Source organism: Emydura macquarii, unplaced genomic scaffold (assembly GCF_026122565.2).
Source record: "Emydura macquarii macquarii isolate MOO-44397 ecotype Brisbane River unplaced genomic scaffold, CSIRO-AGI_Emac_v2 contig_1644, whole genome shotgun sequence".
In the NCBI taxonomy this organism is placed as follows: domain Eukaryota; kingdom Metazoa; phylum Chordata; order Testudines; family Chelidae; genus Emydura; species Emydura macquarii.
Window position 1 is genome coordinate 5,299,708 of NW_027131781.1, and position 26,966 is coordinate 5,326,673.

The window sequence follows — 26,966 nt, forward strand, 5'->3', positions numbered from 1 at the left end:
GCTGATGCTAACACAGCACCTCAAAATAGGGAGGACTCTGTGTAAAAGGTTACAATGGATTTAAAAAGAGACAGAGACCAGGAAATAGAGGTGTGGGATATATTTTTAGAAGTAATTGGTTTTTTATTTCTAAAAGAAACAGCCCAGAAATATTTTTTGCTTTTTGAAATTCTTGTTGCTGTTTCTGGTTCCATCACCCCTTTAGAACAGGTCACTGAAGATGCCCAGGCACACTGATAAATGCTTTTTCAATGCCTTGTGTACATGTAATGACATGCAGAACTCCTTGGGCTCAGCTACAGTAGTGTCAAGTCAGAGTAATTACACTGAACTCAGAATTAGCTTTAAGTCACAGCAAATCCACACACTGACCTAATATGGGACCACAGCATGATCCCCAGATCTCAATATGAATGGAGTCACATATGACTCTATTCCCTCCTGCAACGAATGTACAGTGAAGCACCCCCACTATATTCTCTCTTCCTCCTAGGAAGAGCCCCAACAGCATATCCACAGGGATGCACACCATTCCTAGCTCCACGGAGATCCCCCAGGAACGATAATACACCTACTGCTTTACTGAAAAGCCTTTTCTCCAAGGTAGATTCCCCCTTTACTGAAGGGAAGGCTCCTAGGGTTGTCCTTGGAAGTGTGGCTCCCCTGGGGCCTGCTGCCAGGTGGCATGTACGAGGGCTGCTAGATGAACAGATCTAATGCAGAGGCAGAAGGCCTCAATGCAGGCAGAGATCCTTGGAGACTTTTGTGGGCTCAGAGCCAGCCTTGCAGCAAATCCCAGGAGGGGATAAACCCCACCTCCACAACGATTGAGGGGATTCTACACAAGGGGAGCCTCGCAGAGATTTCCTCCCCCTTAGCTAGCCCACTGACTGTAGGAGGGATACAGCCCAGGATCTTTCTCTGCAGTAAATCTTTAAGCTTGAAATGCCAATCGTAAGTAGGGTTACCATACGTCCGGGTTTTCCCAGACATTGCCTCTTTTTTGATCCTCCACCCTCTGTCAGGCCGGATTTTTCAAATAAGAGGCAATATCCAGGTTTTTGTAGAGCAATTACTGCAGCTCAGAAAGAGCACCAATTGGTCCACTTCCCGATTGGTCCCTCCCCTGCATCTGTGTGGTCCCCCGCAGCTGCCAAGTCCCACCACCCACCCACCCAGGCCCCAGCTCCCAGCAATGGGGAGGAGGAGAGTCCTTGCAGGGAGGCACTGGCTGATTCCTGTGTCCTGGGTGTGTGTCAGCCTCCCTGCCACCGTGATAGGGAGCGACACTGCCCTGCACCTCAAGAGTGAAGCCCCAGGTACCCCCGCCAGCAGCCCGCAACTGTACCCCCACTTCCAGCTTCCCCTCTCCCTGCCCCCCTCCAGCACTAACAGTGTCCTCTTTTTGGGAACATAAAACATGGTAACTCTAGTCATAAGAGAGCAGCAGCAATGGATCAGTACTTTGGGGGCAGCAGTGAGAGATTATAAAAGCTCCTGACTACTCAAGGATTTTCAGAGAAGGCTTGTTAGCCCAACTAGATTTGATTGGTTCTTCTTGTTGTTGGGTTTTGTTTTGGGATGGGTGGAGGTGGGAATGTTCATAAGACACCTTGAAGACACAGCAGACCCTCGAAAAATTCTAAATGCCATATTTATATTAGTTATATTCCTACATATACCCACCCGTGTGGTATATAATGCAGGCATAGAGGGGGGGAAAATCCACACCTATCATCATCTCGCTTGACAGCTCTTCCTCAGCAGCACAAACATTCCATCTTCATCTTCTCACAGCAAAAGAAAATTAAAATGTCAGTGTTCCATTGTCAGTGAACTTCTAACAGCACTTCTGGAGCTGGAATGTAACAGGTCTCCGAAGACTTAAGCTGTGCCGTAAGTGTGTTTTTCTACTGACAGCTCTGATAATCACATATTGTAGCTCTTACAATAAATAGCACAGCAAACCAAGACTACTCCCTGGAGTTTTAAATAAAGCCTACCATTCTTCGAGCATATTCATTGTCTCCTTAAAACTACTGATTAGGACTAGAACATGAAGTTTGGCACTCCACTGCCACGTCCTCATCCCCCCAAACACACACCCCTCACTCCCTGTAAATGGGCTGTACTTGAGCAGCTTCTCTGCAGCCAATATTTTCCCAATGCAATTTGTAATGTCCAAATGGAATAAGCATGTCAAAACACCTTTCACAACAGAAACGTGGCTGTGACACTCAGTGAAAGGACAACCCGTGGGAATCAGTCCCGGGCTCTGCACTATCACACAGAAGAGGAGGCCAGAGTGTGCTGCAGGAGCCATATGCTCAACTCTTGGAGAAGGTGAAAGGGCATGTCTCATGTCACTTAACATCAGTCCCTCCAGACAGTTGAGGAATGGAATTGAACTGAACATGACACTGAAGAGAGGAAAGTGGTAAACAAATCGATTCATAAAAAGGCCATAAGGAACCACTGTGGTCAAGTCTGACTTCCTGTATAACACAGGCCATAGAACTTCCTTGAATTAACTCCCGTTTGAGCTAGAGCATATCTTTTAAAAATACATCCAATCTTGATTTAGAAATTTTCAATGAAGAATAATCCACCACAAACCTTGGTATGTTGTTCTAATGGTTAATTACCTTCACTCTAAAATGGGCATGTTATTTCCAGTGGGGATCTTCAGGGTTTATGGGAATGTGAAGTAACCTCCTTATAACTTCATCCTCTGCATGCACCCTTCCACCACACACACAAATAACCATTTAGAAAATAAAAACCTTGTATACTGCCCTGCAAGTGATTTTCTTGCTGTATTAAAGTCATTCACTAGGGATGGACAAAGAAAATATATTTGCCTTATAGCACAACTATTGGTAATTATCAGCCATATGAATATAATTCAGGTAAAAGCAGGTTTATAAACAGGTTAGTCAAAATTCAATTTTTATTTTTTTTATAATTTTGATGGGTAATACGGCTTTTTAAGCATTTTTTCTATTTTTATTGATTTGATTTTTCAGAGTTGCAGGAAGTTTTTGGGGAGGACAGACAATTATTTAATGAGAGTAGATGTTGAGATTCAAAAAGTGAAACTACAACCATTAAAAAGCTAATTGTCAACATCATCTATCAATATATACAAAGTTAAGTATTCTTAAATGAAACTCTAATAGGTTCTCAAGCAGCATTGTTCTTAACTTTGCCTATCTGTAAATTTCCATCATCATAAATGGAAATAATTTTTCATCAGTTTGTGTCTGTACAGGGAAATCTAATCCTTCCAACAATAGTTATAAATATCTGTTTGTCCATCCTTGCCACAAGTTCTCTACCCAGGGAACCTACCTCATTCCTAGAATTCACAAACCAAATGAATCAGGTTCCATGTATCAAAGTTAAAATTCAACAAAACGGTGGACTGTGGTGCAGCAAACTAAGCTAAATGTAATGCAATTCACTAACATTATATGACGCTGCCCCAAGGTTTCTCATGTAACAGGTTTCTTTCACTGTGATTTAATCTTTTAGTTAATTTACCAAGATATAACTCAGGAGAATAATCTGGACATCGACATATTAGAACAGACTACTAATCCACCTAGTCCAGTATCACGTATCTGACATCAGCCGATGCTGGCTGCTTCAGAGTGTGTAAAATTCACAAAACACATCTATTGCATGATGAGATGAAAGTATAGTTGACAGCAAGTGGAATTTTATCCTGGCTCATTTGCCGGTGCTATGCTATTTTTATTCATGTGGTGATGGTTTCTTAAAACACACACACACAAAAAACCATGTCATTTGTCTCAATATTCTGCAATAAGGAGTTTAATGGGTTAATCACATTATGGAAATTTGTTTCCTTATCATTTGGAGCCTTTTTACTCTGGTATTATGGGAAAACACATGTACCTTTATCACACTACCTCTCACTCCTTGCAAAAGAGTCCTAGTCCTGTTAGGTAAACTCTCTTCATACTACCTGCCTTGTCTTTCCTCTCCTCTTCCCCAGCCATCCTTGCCTTATGTCCATTCGATTTAATTCTTTCCTTCCAAAGCTTTTCCAGTTCTGCTTAACCAAAATTAATAACCAAAATTAAACACAGCGTTCCAGATGAGCTAACAATCTATATAAAGACATAACATTTTCCATTCTCCTCTTAATGCACCCTAATGACTTCTTCACTGTCCATAATGATGCCTGAATATTTTTTTTGAGAGGTCACAGCTAGTACAGGATCCATCTGTGTGTCTAAGGGTATGTCAATACTGCGGAGTGAAGATGACTTAATTTAAATCAACCTTCACCTGCTGAGCTGCAGAATTTGGAGGAGCGTGATCACACCACGCTCATTGCATCAGGGTATTGCGTCCCCACCATCCGCGCTGACGTCGGCAATCAAAGCAGTGCACCATGGGTAGTCATCCCACAGTGTAACTACCCGCAGGGGCATTTGGGAACGTTTTCGTTCTCCCATGATGCAACATCCTTCCTCCCTGACTCCCTTTTTGTCCCAGTCCAAACAAACAGACTATTGCCTTTTCGTGACATTTTTTCAAACCCTTCACACTCTCTGCCGCGTGCATGCCATTGCCTGAGAGGAATGGAACCTGCTCAGCTTTGCACTACTATTGTGAGCATCACAAACACCTCATGACTTATCCTGCAGTATTTTCAGGGCCAAGATAGGAGCTGCAGAACTGAAAATTGTGAGGTTACTGACGTCATAGAATGAACAAAACAATTCCTGTTTGCTGCAGGCTGTCACGCACCATCTGCAGTCGGTGCTTCTGGTCCTGGGAAACAAGCAGTGACTGGTGGGTTCGCATGGTTATGAAGGTGTGGGATGATGAGCAGTGGCTGCAGAACTTTTGTATGCAAAAGGCCACTTTCTTGGAACTTTGTGGAGAGCTCTCCCCAGCCCTGAAACACATGAATACTCGCTTGAGACCTGCTCTGACAGTGGAGAAGAGAGTGGCCATAGCTCTGTGGAAGCTAGCAATGCCAGACTGCTACCAGTCAGTTGGAAATAAATTCAGAGTCAGTAAATCCACGGTGGGAGTAGCTGTGATACAAGTGTGCCGTGCCATTAATAGGCTTCTGCTAAGAAGGGTAGTGACTTTGGAAAACGTGGAGGACATGGTGGAAGGCTTTTCCGCAATGGAGTTCCCTAACTGTGGGGTGGTGATAGATGGCACACACATCTTAGCACCGGACCACCTTGCCACAGAGAACCTAAATCGAAAAGGATACTTCTCAATGGTGTTGCAGGCCCTTGTGGACCACAGGGGATGCTTCACTGACATCAACGTGGGGTGGTCTGGAAAGGTGCATGACGCGCGCATATTTAGGAACTCAGGTCTGTTCAAAAAGATGCAGGCAGGCATTTTCTTCCCTGACCAAAAATTAAATATTGGCGATGTTGAAATGCCAATAGTGATCCTGGGGGATCCTGCTTACCCCTTGCTCCCCTGGCTAAGGAAGCTGTACACCGGGTACCTGGACAGCAAGAAGGAACGTTTCAATAATAGGCTCAGCAAGTGCAGAATGGTGGTGGAATGTGCATTTTTTGATGTTTAAAGGTACGCTGGCACAGTTTGCTCACTAGGTTAGACCTCAGTGAAAGAAACATCCCAATAGTTATCTCTGCCTGTTGTGTGCTCCATAAATGTATGTGATACAAAGGGGGAGAAGTTCCTATTGGGTTGGGTTCTGGAAGTAATAGGCTGGCCGCAAATTTTGAGCAGCCAGATGCCACTGCAATGCTGAGAGCCAGTCGTGGAGCACTGCGCCTCAGGGAAGCATTGAAAAACCGCTTTTGCAATGAGACAAAACAGTAATGTGTGTCACTTATCTGTGCTGTGCTTTTGCTTCGCATCCCCTACCCATCCACTCCAATACTGTTTCCCCCACCCCTTCTTACCGATAAACAAACAGTAATGAATTGTAAAGCTGTACTTTTTTTTTGGTGATCCTTCATGGAGGGGGAAAAGGAAGATAATTTAATGTTCCACATGCATTGTCTGGGGGCTGAGAGGGGATATAGAGCCCAGGCTGGCTGAGTACAAAGGAAAGAAGCACATTCCCACCCCTTAAAGGGGCCATCACCTCTTTCTGCTCCCCTCAACTGGCGACAGGTGCAGCATGTACTGCACCCTTCTCAACCTCCTCCTAGACTGCTTAGGGGTGGGGGCTAGGAAAGAATGCATTAGCTCAGAGTTTTGCAGGGACTGCAGAACGCGTCTCTCCTGCTGAGTTTCCTGAAGCTCAACCAGATGCCACAACATGTCTGACTAATCACGCATTATACGCAGCATCTCATCTTGTATTGAATGCTAATACTCCTGTGCTGCCTTCCTGTTGTCCATGTCCAATGTCCAGTTTATCTGATAATTAAATCCTCCATGCTCTTAGCTCTGTGTCAGCAGACGCGGAGGCGTTCATTATCTCACTGAATATGTCATCCCGAAGGGGTTTTTTTTGCCTTCTTATTTGCGACAGGTGTTCTGCAGGAGTATGAGACGTTGTGTTGAAGCCACATTGTCCACTGTAAGGGAAGCAAAGCACAAGGTACCCATTGCTAACTCGTCCCATGGACGAAAAGCAACATTACAATGTAAAAATAACTTCCCGGAACACTCCCAAGGGAAAGCTAGAACGGCATACCATTGTCTAACTATTGCAGGGTTTGGAGTGCCATTCCAGCCATGGTAAGTAAGGGGCTAGTGCATCTATTTTAGGGAAATCCCTGGTGCCCATGCTGCATAAGTCCATGCTTCCCAGAGCAACATGGATGTTGGGCTCCCATTGTCCTCCCTAAATCAGGCTTTTAAGAGGCGGTGGAAAGGGTGGGGGGTTGGTAGGCGTTAACTATCTCTGGTGGAAAAAAATGGACACGCGTTTGCAGATGCCCAAAGCAACAACGTCCTGCTTAGGGATTTGCGGTGTGCTGAACCAAGAAACCATCCCCAGCTGTGGAATAACACACACTTCAAAAAACTTTCTTGGGCGGGTAATGTAAACGTGTGCCATCTTCCCTAGGTAAACATAAGTGATATCACTCTGCTGAGGGTCACGCAGGCAGAAAGGGAGGATTTGCTGCAAGCATCTGGCTACATGCCTGGCCCTTATGCTGCTATGCTATGTTCCACGATGATGCCTGCCCAATTAACAACAGAGTAGCAGGGGAAAGTGTCCTATCGCGGTGGAAGAAATAAGGCTGCCCTCCCAAGACACCTTCTGCAAAGGATTGCAGAATACGTACATGAAAGCTCCCAGGAGATATCCATGGAGGATTCTCGGCTCATCCCTATGCACATAAAAAAATCTTTTCCAGGGTGAACCCAATGCTTAAGCACACCAACTACAAGGAAGCACAGCCCCACCACCACACACCACTTTTTTCCAGTTGTACAAGATTCTGGACTGGGGATAGAACCAAAGAAATGCAATTTGCAGTACGTGCTCACCAGATGTGCCTTCCTCAGAATCCCAGTCAATCATGGTTCCCCTGTGTCCAGCTGGGCTGCTCCTGGGTAGCAAACAGCTCTCGGCTTTCAGGGCGAAAGGATACCCCACTCATCTGCACCCTGTTATCCTCCTCATCCACAGACTCGACATCATTCATCCTGGCCTCAGATTCCCCAGAGGTATCTAGGCTGTGTGGTGGCATAGTGGTTGGATCTCCGCTGAGAATCACATGCAGCTCCTTGTAAAAGTGGCATGTTTTTGGTGACGAGCCAGAATGACTGTTAGCTTCCCTAGTTTTCTGATATCAAGGAGCCAAGGCAGGCATCTTAACATGGTGCTGCTACGCATCCCTGTTGTGCCCCTTTTCCAACACACCACGAGATATCTTCTCGTAGATATCCAAATTTCTTTTGCTCGCTCAGACCTGAGCCAGAACAGACTCTTCGCCCCACAGACTGATGAGATCCAAGACCTCAGGTTGGCTGCAGGCAAGAGTGCATTTGGGGCGTACAGTCATCATGATCAGTTGTGCTGGCAAGCTCTCTCCATGCTGACCTAACAGGAAATGGAAATTCAAAATTTCCCTGGACTTGAGGGGAGGAGATGTTTCCTGTTCATGAGGCCACGGTTCAGCAGAGTGCGAATGTCCAGAGCGGTCACAACAGAGCATTATGGGATACCCCCGGAGGCCAATGACGTCAATTTATGTTGTGCTCTGCTTACACTGATGCTCATTCAACCCATACAATATGACTTCAGCACTACGCGGAGGTGGCTTTATTACATCGAATTTTACCGTGATGTAAGTCGGCGGAACTGACATGCCAGTGGAGACGCATACTTTATGTGGTCGATGAAAGCCACATTCCGTCGACCTATATTATCAGTGTAGACCAGGCCTAAGTAGCATAAGCTGAATCTCCCAATGTAGCTATGCTCAATGTCATGTTGTTTAGTTATCTAGTTTCACTTTGTCTCTCTGCAGATCTTTATCATTCTCTGTACTTTTGACTAATCTAACTAATGTTTTGTCACCAACAAGTTTTGCCAACTCCCATTCATTCTTCTTCTCCAGGTCAGCATTATTATTACTATTTATTTGTGTTACAGTAATACCTAGGAGCCAGGGCCCCATTGTGCTAGGTATGTAAAGTGTTATGCACCAACTATCATAGTTCTGGACTTCAGGAGCGCTGTATTGTTAACATCTTATGATAAAGTATCTTTTTTGTGAAAAAAATAGTGTAATTTTTTACAGAGTGGCCATAATGTTCCTCTTTTTTATTGACCAGCAATGATGTTGCAGAGTCAGTTATGCTGACCAGCAGTAGCTGCAGTCAATTACATTAATGCAAATGTGTGTGCTATATGGCTTTCAGTTTCCAAGTACTTATTGATTCCTCTTAAGCAGATATATCCTAATTCCACCCAGTCTCTAAAAGTAATATATTGATGGTGCAATGTGATCCAAGAAACACAGTCTGGAAAAATTTAAGGAAATAGGCACATAGATTATGCTCATAATGTTGATTCTGTATCTCACTACACCTGAGAATATATATTGTCCTGAATATTCTTTTTAAGTAGAACATCAAAGAAAGAGACAGCACGTGCCTACAGCTCATGGGAGTGAAGGGGAGTTGTTCTCATTCCCAGCACTCAGGGAATGTTTAAAACAAACAGCACTATGTGAAGTTCATGATAACCCAAATGTGAAACTGACTAAACAGTGTTGCCCAAGCAGAATTAAATGCAAAGTTGCAAAAACTGTGACAAGAACATTTGATTTATAAAACACATTCTGTATTAATAAATATTATTAGTAGAACTGGGCCAGAAACAGCACCTCAAATCTGAACAGCTATGAGTTTCAGAAAAGGGAGAGTGTGTGTGAAGGCACAAAGGAATTCGATTAAAATCCTTACATACAAACTTGCCTGTTTTGTCTCTTGGTTTAGAATAGATCCAAACCTGAAGGGACAAAGCATGAATAGGTCACAAACCACACACACAGAGAAAAGCTGTTCTTACAAGGTTCTGGCCCAAGACAGCACAGATATATTTGTGAAGCCATGTTTTTGTAGAAAGTCACTTGATTGCTGTAATCTTACAATACCAAACTACATTCACACTAGGCGCACTTTGCTGGTATAATAATTTTCCCAGCTCCAGGTCCATATGCAACTAGGAGCTCTTTATTCAAGACAGAGATTAAGGAAGTCTCAGGCAAGGTGATCTGCAATAGGAGTAAGAAAGCTTCTTTAACTTTAAAAATCGGCCAAGTGCCTTAGATAGCAGAATAAAGGGGTAGAGGTGGGGCAGGAGGTCAGCCTATTTATACACTGTCTCTCTGTGGTCCCTTGAAGTCTAGAATTATACACTGGGGATTGAACTGGGTCCTACAGAGTTGCTGCCACTTGAGTTAAAGAGCCAAGGCTCTCTAATTGTGCTATAAAAACTGTGGCTATATAAAAAAGGCATTTCCTCTGCAGAACCGCCACAAAGAGGGACCTGTAACACACTCACCAGTGAGTTACACTGAGACATCAAAGAAATTGAGAGTCAGCAAGTTTGAATTTGAGTGGAACTTATATACATACATGTGTCAAGATAAGGAAATATACTGACTATTTCTCCTCCTTTTGCTCTTGGAGCTCGTTGTATCACCTTCATGTATAACGGGATTTGTCTTAGTATTCTTTTAAGCACTCTGCTTTGCCTAGCACCCCACAACTCTAAAAGAGTTTCTTTACTGAGAATATGTAGTATGTGTAAACTGAATATATTCTTAACCCTGTTAACACACAGTATATCAAAGCTGAATACAAAATGCACTGTTTGCAAATATATAAAACTTATTGGCTGTATGGAGCACACGTAAAGTTGATAATGTAGACCAATGGAAGGGATATAAAGGAGGAACTTCTGTTGGTCCATGTATTTTGAAAGAGCAGTCTCTGATGAATCCATGAGCATAAGGGACCACTTCACTTAAACAGAGTCAAAGCTACCTCACCAGAGTTTATCTGGTTTACAAATTGTAAACCTAGAGCTCAGGCCAACCCACCATAAGGGACACCTGGCATAAAGTTCAGCTAAAAATCGTCAGAACCAGAGTAAGTGGAGCATGGCTCTTAGCACAAACAGTATCACCAGGTTAAGTTTTGGCCGATGCCTTTTATTAGGTTTATTATATCTGAATGGAACTAGAGGACTTTCACCAACTGTTCATAATGGGATGGCTCCCATTCTCTGTGACCAGACAGTGGTCGGGGTCAAACTGGAAAATAAAGAGAGTGCTACTTTTCCAAGTTCTGCCCACCTGAGACCCCAGCCACAGTCAATTGTGCAAACTATAATCATGCATGTTCTCTGGGCTCCTAGTGTTTGGCTCGCCCTTGGTGGGATCTGAATATACCCATGGGCTCTGCCTTTGCTAAGCTCCTTGGGTTTGGCTTCCCCTTGACAAGCCTCATTAATTCCATTGGTGTTGTGAGCTTGACTGGGAGGTGGGAGTGCTCTGATGCCCAGCTGAGCTCCATTAAGCTACTCCTTTATTTGGGTGTGTATAGGGGAAGGAGACCCATTCACTCCTGGTGTCAAATGGGCTGTTACTCACAGCAGATTAGGGCAGATCTTCATAAAATGATTTTCCCTTTTCTTTCATACATGCTTTGCTGTCAGTGAAATTGTTAGGAATGTTGACATGCCAGGTATTATCACTGGGCATCCGAGTTAGCACCCATACAAATGAACAGGCAGGGCTCCACACCTTAGAATTATTTCAGGCTGTGCAAACACCGGCACACATCGCTGCATCAGTTAGTCTCAAAAACACAACCTGACTGTATCCCAGCAACAACAGCTAGAGTCACACTTCTTAAATTAATTGAAAGCTTAGATGCCAGAGAACAAGGAGGAAGCATGAAAGAGGTGCCACTATGCCTTAACCCTGTGTACTAGTTGAATCCAAGCCTTGCCAGTATCATCTTCTATTCTACTACACTACTGAAAGTACTGCCTGCTTTATTTCTATTAGGCGACACTACCAGTGAGGATCCAAACATCAGAAAGCAGGGAATCACATAATAAATGACACAATCAGCCCCTTCACATTAGCTGACTGATTGATGCTTCGTAGCTAATACCTGCTAAGCCAGAAAGTCAGAGTCCTAAATGCACTCCCAAAAATCAGTCATCAAAGCTGTTCAATAGGTCACCAACTAAGACAATTAAACATCTTGACACTGACTTTAAGATAAAGATTTATGATCTGTAGAATGTATAACAGTCAGCTTGACAAAGAAAGCTCCATAGAAGGCCTGACCCAAAGCATACTGACATCTATGAAAATATTCCCTTTAACTACAGTGGGTTTTGGATTAATCCCCCATTCTACTCCATGCAGCATTCAGAGACCTCCCATGAAGAGATGCAATTCCCATCACATCCTAACTGTGAAATAGTACCTTTTTAAATCAAGTTTGTAATTAAAAACTGGCACTTCTGCTATTGAGTGTGTTACAGGGCAGCCACAAATAGAGAGAAAAGTGACACCCATTTGTGACGGTGGTAGAATGGAGGCTCAATATCAGAGATAGTAAATGAGATTCCATCCAGCTTTATCAGGGATTTAAAAAACAAGATGGACAGCTGTAGCTCCTCGATATGTAACAAAAAATTCAAACAGCAGACTTCTTATTCAAAGTATTTACAATGTTTTTCACTGCACCTTAACAGTGGTGTACCATCTCTCGTATTGATTTCCACTACCTCACTAACACCAGCATCCCAAGATAATGGCAGGCAGCAGGAAGCCCAGAAGTGCTAATATTAGTTAAAATTAATTTTAAAACTGTTTCAGAGATAATAAGTAGCAAGAAGCACTTCTCGCCATATGAGTTTTCAGTGTGTTGGGTAGAAAAGGCTGGTACAGAACACAGTACCACCATTAACTGTCCAACAGAAACTCATGCTTTGCGAGTTTGCATGAAGTATCTCAACATATTCTGTGGCAGAATTTAACTCAGAAAAGAGACATCAGTTTTTACACTGCTGAACACCTTTAAGTAAGAATTTAGAGTCAAACTAGAAAGGAGGTGATGATGCTCAGATCCAGATTATCCTGGGGCTCAGGTTCAGTTAGGTACAGTAAAACCATACTAGCTATTTTCACAAGATCTCCACCGTCTTGGGCCCAAATCCTATGAGAATGCCTGTTTTTGAGGGATTCTCGATGCAGCTGAACTATTACCAGACAATAGGCCCCTTCCAGTTAAGGTGGGTTTGAATCTGAACCCATCAACAACAAATGAAAAGATGTGGATCTGGCCCAAGCCAACAACAAAGAATCACCACCATTCCTTGCCCCAGGCGACCAGGTATGGATCCCAAACCCCTTTTTAGACTTGGGTCCCAGTACTACAGCTGACAGAACAATAAATGCATCATTGCACTAGCACTCCACTGTAATAGATTTTCCACAGAACGCACAGCTCTGGTCAGTAGACCTTGTAATAAACAGCAATGTGAAGCATTTCATGGGGAAGAAAGTGAACATGACCAAGGACAGGGGAAGGGCATGGCCAAACATTCCTAGACACTATCCAATGGCAACTAACGAGGCATACAACAGCCATTTCATTAGTCCTACTCCAACTCAGGAGTAACCCCTAAGTGAACTGTAACAGCAACAAGATGGGAGGCATTGGTTTGGTGTCAGTGGTGCACCATGCACAGCATCGTCTGATGCTGCTCAGTATACTCACTTCCATGTACTTTTGTGCACTCTTGTTGGATCAAGTCCATAAACTGTTATACAAGGTAAAAATAGGGATCATTTCATTTCCCCCCATACCAGAATCAAGGGGCTAAGTGTGGTAACTGTTTAACAGCTAAACACAACACAACAGTTTACAACATTCAGCTGAAGAATAAAGAGAGAAGTTGAGGTAGGCAGCGTGTAATTGCCCAAACTGAAATAGAAGTAGGGCACAAGTCTAAGGCCTTGCCTTCATTTAGGAGTTTTGCTGTTATAGCTCCACTGGCAAAACCTTCCTAATGTAGATGTAGTTATACCAGCAAAAGTGCTCTTGCCCATACCATTTGTATCGGTTTGATGAGTGAAATAAGCTACATTGGCAAAGCTACATATACTAGGGCTTTTGCCAGCCTAGCTATGTCATAAAAAAAATAATCACACCCCTATCCGATGTGGCTATGTTGGTAAAACTTCTAAGTGTAGACCTGGCCTTCATAGTCTTACCCTTGCAAAATGTGCCATAGAATCTTTAACAAGCACATCTATACTTTGGTTTTACACAGTGGTGTGCCATGGATCTCTGGCACCGCGGGGCCAATACTTGCATTTGTGTTTGGAACTTTGGAATAAGCTTCAAGGGAGGTTGTGAAAACCCCATGATTGGAGATATTTAAGAACAGACTGGACAAACACCTGGCAGGCATGGTCTAGGTTTACTTGGTCCTGTCTTAGCGGAGAAGGCTAGATCTGATGACCTCTCAAGGTCCCTTCCAGGCCTACATTTCTGTGATTTCTATAAAGGATCTAGGGTAAAATTTTCAAAATTGCTTACAAGACTTCATAGCCTAAATCCCATTGACTTTCAATGAGACTTTGGCTTCTAAAAATGGCTGAAAATAGGACTTGGCTTTTAAATCATTTGGGCACTTTTGAAAATGCAAATAATATCTCCATCAGAACAGAGGCTAGCTGGCACTGTTCAGCACAGACTCAGATTGAAGAATCCTACCTACTGAATTACCAACACTATTAAGGTGTTTTTTGGAGGTCTCCCATTCAACTACTGACTAGATTAAACTATGTCTTTTTACAAAATATGATAGGATCATTACCAGAGGTGGTATGGTTGGATTTTCCTTTTACAACCTCAAAAATATACCAATGACAAAAACATTCAAGTCTAAAATGTTTCAAAACAAACAAAAACAAAACAACCCCTCCTGAAAAAGCACCTCTACCATCAAACAAAACAAACAGAAGAAAATCCCATACAACTATATAGTTTATTTTATTCTCCTTCTTCCCTACTCCCATCATTAGGATGTTTGATATTTAATTTAGCATCAAATATATCATAAGAGGCTGCAACTCCGTTGATGTCAAAGGAGTTATGCCATTGCTGAACTAGGTGTTGAGAGAGGGCAGCAGTCACATTTTTTGGTTTGCCCTAAAACAGTGGGTCTCTTTTACAAGAAAACTTGTTAAGCGCTAAACTAATAACCACATTCCTTTGCAGCTACCATGAGAAATCCATATGAAGTTTCTACTATCCCTTTGGCAGAAACCTATGTTCAATTGTTAGCAAAACCCAAAAGAGAAACAAGTAATAAATACAGTCTACTCCATCATGTTTAAAATGGTTCTTCATTCTGTCACATCTATGTGCTTTCCAATTAACCCTTTCTTGGTTTTACTAACAATCACACATCAAGTGACTAGTCTAATAAATGGAATACTTTTATAACCAAAAGTCTGTGGAGTCCTAAATGATGCAAGAGACTAGCTGAATGGTCAGTACTGATAGATATATTATGTAATCACTGCAATGAGCTGAACCATTCAATCAGAAGCAACAAATATGTAAAGCACTCCATCTCTGGTATGTAATTTACACTGACATAAGGAACTACAGAATGCTTTATTTCACCTCTTCAAGTGCCATTTCTGGTTTAGTAGGACATGCAACCGAATAGAAAACAGCTGGATTTAAAAGGATAAAGGTAAAAGATGCAGGAAACAATATAGGTGTTTACCCGTCTGCAAAGTCTATCTAAAGACCTGAGTAGATTTAGAAATAAACTCCTACTTCTTTTTTATGTGATTTGACAATTACTCATGTTGTTAACAACCCTTAAACTAGGTAATAAATGTAAAGAGCTGCACTTCTGATTGGTAGACTTCTATAAATAGCACATGAATGCCTGAGACATCTACTAAAAGCCCGAAACGTTTAATTTAAAGAGGAACCATAGTCTTAATGGTGATAATGGAAATTAACAGAAATTAAAAGCAGCATGTTGTACTTCTTTGAACCCCTTCAAAGCTTTTAGCTATGATGACTAATATACCTGTTGCTATCAGAAGAAAATCCATTACAATTAAAGAACTTTAATGTCATAAATATGGTTTCATAATACATTTTAACAGTCTTTTTCATAAAGCAAGAAAGTATATCAAATATATAATCACAGAAATATTCACGCCTACATGTCTTATATTGATTGGCTTTGGCTTACCTGATGGTATGCTCAAAAGCTTGTCTCTCTCAACAACAGAAGTTGGTCAAATAAAAGATATTACCTCACCCAACTTGTCTGTCTAATATCCTGGGACTCACACAGCTACAACAACACTGATGGGATGGAAGTTGCATGCAAAGCTGCCTCCCATACCAGAGAAGTTTCCTTTGAAATGCTAACATTTCAAAGAATGCTCATCACAACTGGAACATACATGAGAGCATCCACCGGCTACAGGGTTAATGGTTAAAAGAGAAATTTGGAGAAAGAATATGTCAGGTGAAAAAAAATTCAGGCTGAGACATAAAAGCATGAAAAACAAACCCAGGAAAAACAAAAAAAACCTTTTGATTTCTACTGATGTTCAATATGTAAGGAAAAGAGATGCCAGGGATATAATGCATAGTCTTACCTCTGTGCATTATCTTATGTTTCTCTCTCAAATATGTGAGACCTTTTATTACCTAGAGACAAGAAAAGTCAACAGTTCAAAGCTGTAAAACCAGCAAAAATGAAAACATTATGAGTTTCGTCTGCGCAAAACGTCATCTACAATCAAAAGCACAACACACCATGGCAAGAATTCAAAGACAAAATAAATGCAGCCATGCTCAAATTTACACTCCAATTTGCTGTAAAAGATTAATATTAACCAAACCGCCACCAGAAATTTCATGGACACAGTCTACTGCAATAGAGACACTCAGAGCATAACATTCAAAACATTTTAATAGGAAGTCTTTTTCAGACCATTTGAATGATTTTGCTGGTTCTTTTCCCATCCAGTGGCAGTAACAGAAGCTGACATCTAAGTGGGAAATCAAAGCAAACACACACAATGGAATGTGTGTGATCCATCCAAATGCCCTTAGTTACAAAGTAGTGACATGTATTTAAAGAAAAAATCTATTAAAAAACAAAAGAAAAACATTTTAAAGCCTAGTAATATTTGCCTATCCCGCTTCAATTTTCTTTAATCCCCCAAGCCGGCTGCTTTTGCCTTCTGGATCTGTCACCATGCTAATATAATATGGAGACATCTGGTCTCTGCTTCCTGGAGTGAATTACAAATATACTTACAGCAATGCTAACTTTGCCCAAAATCTGCTCTGGAATTCTTCCAGCTTTTTTCAGTACTTGATCCAAGGACCCACCATCCTAATAATAAGTGTTGAAATATTAAAACATTAATTATATTTACCCAAAACATTTTAAAGCCTATAGTCGGTGAGGGAAAAATCCTGTAATTTTGAAGGGAGACAATGTGCTGTTTTCCCATTGCTCATGATTAAATAAACTACCTTTCTGCTTTATATTGTAGAGGTGAATATCAGGAAAAAAGTGAAGATGGTCACTGGAAAAAGTTCATCAGTTTTATACTCATCTGTTTAAACAACCAGAGACCTGGAAACCCCTCAGGTGGACGGTCTTCTGGCCTTGTTAACTTCCACAATGCATGGGCTGATCCTGCTTACTAAGGAGACCTTGACCATGACCAGCAGTGACAAAGCATTTGGCGCACAGTAAACTTTCTGCAGCCTACAGTTTTATATAGATACATTTTAACTGTTCTCTGCACATCCACTTGAGTGTTATTGTCTCTCTTTTAGATACTCAGGATTCGGGCAAGGTGGAAGGTTTATATCTTGTGATCTATGAAAGTCTTAGTTGATATTTCGGATACAGGCAAGACCAGACCTCATTTTATCTTGATGGGAAATACAATATTCTGGTTCGATGGACAATCTTCCTCTCTATTATGTATATTGCAGTAGCACCCAGAGGCACTAAGCAGGATCAGGACCCCATTGTGCTATGTACAGGGCACAGAGGCTGACACCACGAATGCTTATAATCTAAGAAAACAAGGAACATAGGGAAGGCATCAACCATATACAGTTTTTATATACGTTGTCCGTATATGTTTTAGTTCTGTAATTCTATTTCCTGCACACTCTGAGTGGACATTATAGCAATTATGAGAGACACCTGAAGACCAACCTCAGAAGTTAATGAAAGGTTCTGAAGAGCTTTGAGCACTAGGTAGGGAATCATTTAACTATCAATCAGCTCAGCTGCACTTAAATCAGGTAATACCAACCTGTCTCTGAGATTGTCAACAGCATGTTCTAGGAACACCCCTCTGATAGTCTGTCCTGTACAAAATCTAGGCAGTGATTTACGGTAACTGAGGGTGCAAATGTGTCATGCACACCACCGAATGGTGACAGAGGTAACGGGCTATGACTCACCAATGGACTAAAATAGAAAAAAATTGTTTTTCAAATTTCATGTTAAATAACTACTCGACTAATTTTACCAGTTAAATAAGTTACTAACACATGCACTTGCACCCTTTCAAATTCACTGTTGCTAAGAGCTTCAGAGAAGAAAAGCTGTATAAATGGTACTTATTTTTAGCAACTGATTATGATCTAATTCACCAGTAGCCTTGTGCAGATTTTCTAGAACAGAGACTATATAACAAAAACAGAACTTAAATATTTTATTTCTTCAAATAACAAGATCCAATTACTTGGCTGATGATTTGCAATGTTCAAGAATTCTTGAAACCATGTCCCAACATGGGACAATATTTTTCTGCTGCCTTAACCCTTACAAAATGCAGCATTGGGAAGTGCTCTGTCACTTTTCATAAAGAGAACCATATAGTATGCAAATTACAATACAAGCTTTAATAATTCAGAGGACAGTACCCCAACAATCCTAGGAGAAAGATTTTTAAAAGTGCATATGAACCTATGTTTAATGTTGTACTCACATTCATGTAATCAAATGTGAACTCAGCCAAAAGAAATAAGAGCACCAATGGAAAGGTGTGATGGATGGATGGATAGATGGAAAATACGTATATTATAGAAAAAAACATGCATACATAATAGATCTAGAATCCAGCAACACCTTCTGATCTTGTTACTACAAATTGTTTGCTTTGCCTGTAGTCTACATTTCTGGACAGTCCTTTTTTCTCAGAAATTGATTAATCAGACAGAAGGATTCATTCTCCAAAGCAATCAATAGACCTTTGAAGGCCCCAATCCGAATACCTTCAATTGCCATGGAAATCTAGGAGCTCAACATCTTTTCAGATATTTTGCTTGTCAAGCACCTGTTGCGAGTTGAAGTTAGGCTTCATCTGATATATTTTCAGTTGGATTAGGACAATAATTTAAATTCCCCTTACTTTGTATTCCTATATCATTTGTAGGATTTTGTTTGTCCTGATATATTTGAAGAATTCTTTCCATTGTTCTTAATCCTACTGACTGATAGCTTTAGCTTCCCTTATCAATTGTCTGCATTTTCTAACTGCTGTATTTCTATTCATTGTTATCAGCTTCTACATTTGTATGTGTAATACACACACACACACACACACACACAGAATTGTGTTTTTGGGGCATCTAACAAAGCATTTTTTATACAATTCCCAATCATTATTCATGTTTTTATGTTTAAATATTTCCCCCCACTGAGTTTTCACTGATTGGTTTCAGTTTTGGGAAATTGGCCTCTTTAAAGCACCAAGTATATACATTATTGAACAGTACCACATTCTGTTCGCACATAGTAAAAGAAATTAGACTGTGATCACATGCATTTAAACAACCATATATTTTCCCTAAAGATTTCCTTTAAAGAAGGTCAAGGCAACATTAATATAACCACATATATTATAAACAGAAAATAAAAGAGACCTTCTTTCTATAAACCTCATTTTATTTGCTAGGAAATGTGGTTCTTTGAATAGAAATTGTTCAAAGCCTCCTCTGCCTGATAAACAAGGGAGGGATTTGATTGACCTTTAATCACAGAAAAATTGCTCTAAACGTTGGGCTCCATATGGCTTAGAGAAATGTTGGCAGATGGCTAGAATAATGTGTACTTTTCTATTAAAACTAAACACAGTTAAATATAATGTCGGTATGAAACAACAGTCGTTTATGGTCCTTCTGGTCTTGCTCGTTTCTTCTGTACTTCCTCTAGGATTTCAGAAAGGATGAGCAGGGCAGACAGCACTTCAGAGAGAATAGGGGACGTATCTACACTAAAAAAATTAAATACCTGTATTTACAGCAGCTACACCAATGATAAGCCACCACTGGAATTATGGTCCAGGTATTTTTAATATGGTGTCAAGAAAACCAGCTCAGAGCAGATTTTCAAGTGGTAAGAACATAAGAGTCCTTTTTACACCAGTGGTCACACTGATGGCTACCTTTGTTAGAGCTGCACAGGTGGGCTTGGCTATTGCTGTAAAAGAATATTATTTTTCCCCTATGGTAGGCAAAGCCAAAGGACATCATACTCATCAATAGCAACTCCTTTGACTGATTAAATAGCATGCTGACTGGCTCTAAGAATGTTAGCTATAATGTGGATTCTCAAAGACTAGGCATAAGGTAGAAAAAAATAGGGACTTTTGTAGAGCTATGACAGATACAGAGGATCAGCCTCTGGAAAGGGTGTACAGACATAATCATGTTGTAACCATGCTAAATCCAAAGTTCTAAGATTTGCATGGTAGATTTGACCTCCAATATTCCACTCTTCATACATGCAGAAGGGGCTCCCATGTTAACAGAAATTCCATGAATGTAGGCAGAATACAGTATCTACTGGATTTAGATTAACACACACAGATACACATGTACTTACCATGTGTTCCATGCAAATGCTGATCTCTCCATCACTGTAAAAAGCTCCATAAAAGCCCACTATGTATGGAGAGTTACATTCATGTAGAACTTGAAGCTCACGAATGATCTGGTTTCGAATAGCTGGCTTGATCTCTAGATGAATTAACTGTAAAATAATCAATTGTTATAATTTCCTCAGTGACAAATTAAAAAACCCCCCACATGATTTGGATGCTGCAATATTTATTTTAACCCACTGAAATAATAATACTAAGCATTATCATCCCATAAATCTGTAGACATACTGGTTACTGGGGAAGTTCCATATTTGTACCCTTTATAAAAACAACAAAGTGAATTCCAGTGCTCATGAAAAGATACTGGATTTACTGCAATGGCGAGTGAAGTCTTAATTATCCTCAGAATAGATCCAGTACACAGAGCAATGCAAGCTCCCCATATAGCCACACCATTATGCCTCAATCTTGACATGAATTAAAGGCCTCTGGGGACGGAGGACAGCTCAGTCTCCATACCAAGTTAATGGCTGGCTTTTCTGGTGAAACTGCCAACAGGGTGCAAGTTGCAAAATGCAACTTTTCTGTGCACATGTGTGCCCATTAGGGAATGGTCTATTTCAACTAAGACACATTCTAAACAATGTTTGTTACTAATATTTTATATTTAATAGTAAATAAGACAACTTCAAATGTACCTTAAATAAGAAATAAAAAGTCTTATTATATAGTGAAAAGTTCCAGAGGGGTAGCCATGTTAGTCTGTATACAGCAAAAACAACAAGAGTCCTGTAGCACTTTAAAGACTAACAAATTTCTGCAGGCAAAAGCTTTCGTGGGCTGCAACCCACTTCGTCAGATGCATTTGTTAGTCTTTAAAGTGCTACAGGACTCTCGTTGTTTTTATTATATTGTGAGTGCACCAAAAATGTGGATTTTTATTCATTTATTTTTCAAGTGGAGGACATTTTAATTCTAGAGCTTCACAAGTAAGCCTCAACATTGCAGATGAGAGTCCTGTAAAGACATTTTCTTTCACAATTTAAAGACACTCAAAATAGAAAAGAAAACAACTATATTAAAACAAAAATGCAAGATAATCTTCCCAATCTGAAGTGGTAGCAAGAAAATTGCTCTTTTGATAAAAAATAAAATGCTAATTATGATAAGCAAGTAAAAGTTAATCTACTACAACTGACAAAATACATGTTCCTCATTGCTGTATGATAACCAAAGTTCTTGAGAGACATTAATTATAGTATAAAACAATAACTGATGCCTAGTACTTATATTACCGAGAGTGGGATTTTTATCTCATCTTTTCAAGAAGTTCTTCAGCAGTAACATTTTGTTCCAATGTATTTTTTTCCCTCTTTTATCTATTTATTGTTGATGGATCTATTTCAGTTACTGAAACTATTTACACAGAGGAAAATCCATGAATGAAATTACATAGCAAAATATGTCATAAGGTCTAATGGCTTGCAAGCAGCCACACAGACACATTCCCAGATGTTTGCAAAGCAATGTCCTGAATACATTCAGTGAAGAACAAAATTTAAAATTAAAAAAAAATTCACCAAAATGAATGCATATGTAAAGAGAAACTATAAAATTACACTGCTTATATAGACCACGTTTTGCCTATGCAAAATAAGGGGTTTTCATTTCTTTCATAAAAGTGCAGATTCGGAAAAAACTATATGGAAAACAAATGGTACTCAGCATACTAAAGGAAAATAATTAAACAAAGGTATCACTTATAGGCTATTAAATCAATTAAGTGTCAAATGACACCAACTGGGCTAAAATTCCCTGTAAACATTTTATAAAATGGGTGAAAAAATCAAGTAAATTGGTTCTGTGCAATTAATCTGCAAGCTTCACCCCTCAAAAAGGGCCAACTCTCCTTGATTCCCACAATTTTGATAGAATGTTGTAGTAATGTCTATTACGAAAAAGAACTGGTTGGAAAATGGTTTTTTTTCCCTGTGGAAAATTTTGAGGCAAATGAAAATAATTTCACTTTCTTCAAATGTTTCTGTGGAAATGTTTTGACTTTTGAGCCAAAAATTTAAACCAAAACCTTTTAGCTGAAAATTCTGATTTTCAAATTTTGCCATGGTGCCTCATACAAGTTGTAATTTGGATGCCTCAAGCCCCATTCGCCTCTCTGGACCAGACTCCCTAGCTGAATTACATCTCGTGATTTATCATGGCTTCCCCTCTCGCTGAGCCAAAGCAGTGCATAACAGATGTTCCTAACCACAGTGCTTTATGAGAGATGTAGTCCAGCCAGGGAACCCAGCACAAAGAGAACTGGGGCATAAGGCATCTGAACGACAGTTCTCATGAGATATCAGAGCAGCATTTCAAATTTGAAGCTATTTTGGTTTTTGGTTAAAGTTAAAATTAAAAAAAAAAAAAAAAACTCCACAAAACACAGATACTTCTCGTTAAAAAAATTCTATTAATTGAAATCCCAATTTTCAGATGAAAAACAGTTTTGATGGAAAGTTTTCAACCAGTTCCACAAGTAACCCATCTCACTCTTCTTATAAAAATTCCTGCCAGACTGCTGCATTAGGGCAAAGGGGATAAAATGGAGCTGGACTACCTCTTCCCCCATCCCGCACAGCAACCGCCTGGACCCAGAACTGCGCAGAGGAGACCCCTCCCACGCTCTGGGGGCACTAGGGTCCAAACGGTGCCTTGCCTCCCATCCCCTCCACTCCACCACCACATGAGTTTGTGGGAAAACTGCAGAGAGCAGGGAGCCAGAGTCTCTGGCCAGTGGAACCAGTAGCAGCCAAAGGAGGGACCTTTGGACCCCTGGATATTCTAGTCAGAACTGTAGAAAGTTCTCAGATATCCTCTGCCCTGTGTTGATTGGCTATTTGCTCCCCCACTTCCCATCCACCCCCCAGTCTCTTTACCTCAGCTTCACTCCACGCCTGCCCATTTTACCCTGCCCTGTCCCATCCCTTCCTTTCGCTTTCCATTTAGCTCCTAACTAAAACCATCCCAAAGAATAAATAAATTGTGGCACTAACATGACATTTGCCGCCATCACATTGTTCTCTCTATTTTTGTGTTTATTTCTTTCCCCTACATGTCTGAGTGGCCTATTTAGAGTGCAAGCTATTCAGGGGCAGTCTGCTGCTCTGTATTTGTGTGGCATCTAGCACAATGGGACCCCATTCTTAATTTGGCCCTTAGTCATTTCTCTAAGAAATGTGATCAATAATCATGATTTACTAGCATGCTATGCAATATTAAATAATTACTTTACTCTTGCCAAATGCATAAAGTTATATTTTTTATTTAGCCAGAAAGAGCTCTACCTGTGGCAGGTGTGGGGTATTCCTACTGCACAGAGAAGGGGCTCTTCCTGCATTTCAATGAAGGAGGCAGAGGAGTTGAGACAGTGGTTCCACCAGCCATTCTCCCTGCTCCCATAGTAAAGGAGACCTGATGCTGCAGTAGCAAACACAGAATAGGGTCTACTCCTATTCTGCAGCCTGTGGAGGGGGAGAGGTATGAGGAGGAGAATTTACCCCTCCTCCAACCCTAACAATGTAAGACGTATTAAGCCCCTGTACTCAAGCCTGGTTTGGGGGACAGGATATGCTGCTTTGCTAATCCAGAACATTCAGTAATTAGTTGTGGATCTCCTAGTCATTAGTGAGGTTCTGTGTATTTAGATTTTGAGCCAGAAATATACGATTTTTGCCAGTAAATAAAATGCCACCTACTTTATAAAATATAAGAAGCTGCTAACAAAAAAGGGAAGAGATTATTGGCCTTTCATCGCTACAACATGGAACATGACACCATGTCTACAGACAGGGGAAGTGGAGGGCAAAGAGGTATTTGACCTTTGCTATTTTTAGAAGGCATCTCCACTTCTCCTGGAAGTTGGTCTTTAGTAATATTCATTGTATCAATGTCACTTTTTGATGGGCACTAAGCTTTGAAAAGGCATCATTAAAGCTCCTACTGCCACTGAGGTTCTCACCTTTCTTGCCATAATGAGGCCAGAAGGTTTGTGAGATACTTTGAAGACCACGCCGCCATTTCCTGCTCCCAGCTCACTGATTTTCTCAAAGTCGTCATCCTTCAGCTCCCCAACTTTTTGCTTCTGAGTAAGGAAAGCTTCAAGACGCTTACGTTGCTGCTCATCCAATTCCAACTCTTCCAGCTTCTTCTGCAGCGCCTCTAAATTTGTCCTATGCAAAAAGAGCGTAATTTGATTAAGCTATCTGAGCTCACTAAGAATGTCTACACTACAGGTGTTACAGTGGCAGAGATACGGCACTGCAGCACCATTGTATAGACATTTTCAACATCAATAGAAGTGGTTTTTGCATCGATGTAGTTAATCCACCTTTCTGAGAGGTGGTACCTAGGTCGATGAAAGAACTTGTCTACTGTCAACCTACCCATGACTATACTGGGGGTTAGGTCAATCTAACTACGGCAGTCAGCGTGTGAAATTTTCAGCCCTGAGTGACATAGCCAGATCAATCTAATTTTTTTGTGTAGACCAGGCCTAAGCAATGTTGCAGGGGTGAGAGAGTACCACTGAAGTCAAAGACTACTTGAGTAAGGCCCTGAACCCTTGAACTTCCATACTTCATCTTGCAGGATCATCTCTTACGTGCACACTAGCATGAGTCATACAACTGGGTTCTTGATATATGTAAGTAGTTTCAGTACAGAAAATAATACAAAAGCAAATAGATAATATCTAGGAGACATTGGACCAAATTCATGCCTGGTGTAACTCCATTATCCGCCTACAGAGTTCAGTGACTCAGCAATCCTAGTTAACATTTTGATTAATATTACACCACCTCAACACAAACTATTTTTTAATTCAGATTTTTAAAAGATGACATGCAGTTTGTCTAAATGTTTTAAACACTGATCTTCACATGTGATTAAGTACAGTGTCTGACAATCCATTCAAAAACCTCAGCTGAGTTGTGATATAAAGAGAGTCAGTGAGTTTAAGGCCAGAAGGGACCACCAGATCATATAGTCTGACCTCCTATATATCACAAGCCACCAACAACACTCACACATCAACCAATATTAGACCAAAGTATTATAGTTCTCCAGAGACGAAATTGTTATGCGCCACAGTCAAAGAACAGGAACAAATAAAGCGTAACCAACAGAATAAAGCAATTAAGCCATTCAAATCATGCGCAAACAGAAAATACATACATAAAATAGCCACTGCAGACACAAAATAAACTATTTCAATAATAACCACTCAAAAAGGTTTCAAGTTCACTACTACTTCTGATCAACAACATGCCAATCAGAAAGCTTGATTTGATATTGGTGAAAAAAAAAAAGAAAGAAGAGTTGAATATAGCAAGTCAAATGACAGCTAAATTTGGGATAGTAGCCAATACGTTCAACTTCTAAGGGAAGAAAACAAATAATAATTTAACTCCAGGTCTAAAGTATGTCATGTTTAAGAAACAGTACATCTGAACAGGAACCCATGCAGATACACAGACTCCTGCATCAACAATAATAAATTGCAGCTGCAGCAAATAGCTTGGGACAACTCAGCCCAAATCATATTCTTACTTCATTACTAATGAACTTAGTGCGTGTGTGGGTAAGGACTTCAGGAGCTGACTCACAGTCCCTTAGAGAGTGCAGCAGGAACACTTTATTAAAATCATCTCTAGAGAAAGTGAAGGAGAATATCCAGCAAAACCATTTCTAAACATCACTTCATAAATACTATTCACTTTTGAAACCATGATCAAAAGGAGGATGCATTCTTGAGTTCTCAGCAAGACACAGACCCACTTGAAGAGTTGCAAGGTAGATTCTCTAAACCAGTGGCTCTCAACCTTTCCAGATTACTGTATCCCTTTCAGGAATCTGATCTGTCTTACGTACCCCCAAGTTTCACCTCACTTAAAAACTAATTGCTTACAATATCAGACATAAAAATACATAAGTGTCGCAGCTCATGGTATTACTGAAAAATTGCTTACTTTCTCATTTTTCTCATATGATTATAAAATAAATCAATTGGAATATAATTATTGTACTTACATTTCAGTGTATAGTATATAATGCAGTATAAACAAGTCATTGTCTATATGAAATTTTAGTTTGTACTGATTTCACTAGTACTTCCTATGTAGCCTGTTGTAAAACTAGGCAAATATCTAGATGAGTTGATGTACTCCTTGGAAGACCTCTGTGTATACCCAGGGGTATGCGTACCCCTGGTTCAGAACCACTACTAAACAGGAACAACAAGTTGTCCCAATATAGCAATAAGTCTGAGTGGATAGTATAAGTATCAGGCACACGACTTGCCTCACTTCACTTCCATGAACCTGCTCCTCCAGTGTCAAAGAGAGCACCCAAAATTAGAAGCTATCCCTCTTTGAGCTTCCACTGCAGACATGGAATTAGCATCAAGAAGGTGTAAGCAGGTTCAATTAAGAGCCCATTTGTGAGAAAACAATCTGAACATCTAAACATGAA

General features: G+C 40.5%; 1 protein-coding gene across 3 annotated transcripts in view; it reads right to left on the minus strand.

The window, feature by feature from the left end:
- Positions 1–26,966, minus strand: part of MAP2K1 (mitogen-activated protein kinase kinase 1) — a 79,260-nt gene that overhangs the window by 12,302 nt on the left and 39,992 nt on the right. For all 3 annotated transcript variants that reach the window (XM_067555536.1, XM_067555534.1, XM_067555535.1), the window contains 4 exons: positions 24,457–24,667; positions 20,441–20,587; positions 16,841–16,918; positions 16,173–16,224 (listed from right to left, as the gene is read on the minus strand). In XM_067555536.1, the coding sequence (XP_067411637.1) occupies positions 16,173–16,224; positions 16,841–16,918; positions 20,441–20,587; positions 24,457–24,667 (488 nt within the window). The remainder of the gene's footprint in view (positions 1–16,172; positions 16,225–16,840; positions 16,919–20,440; positions 20,588–24,456; positions 24,668–26,966) is intronic.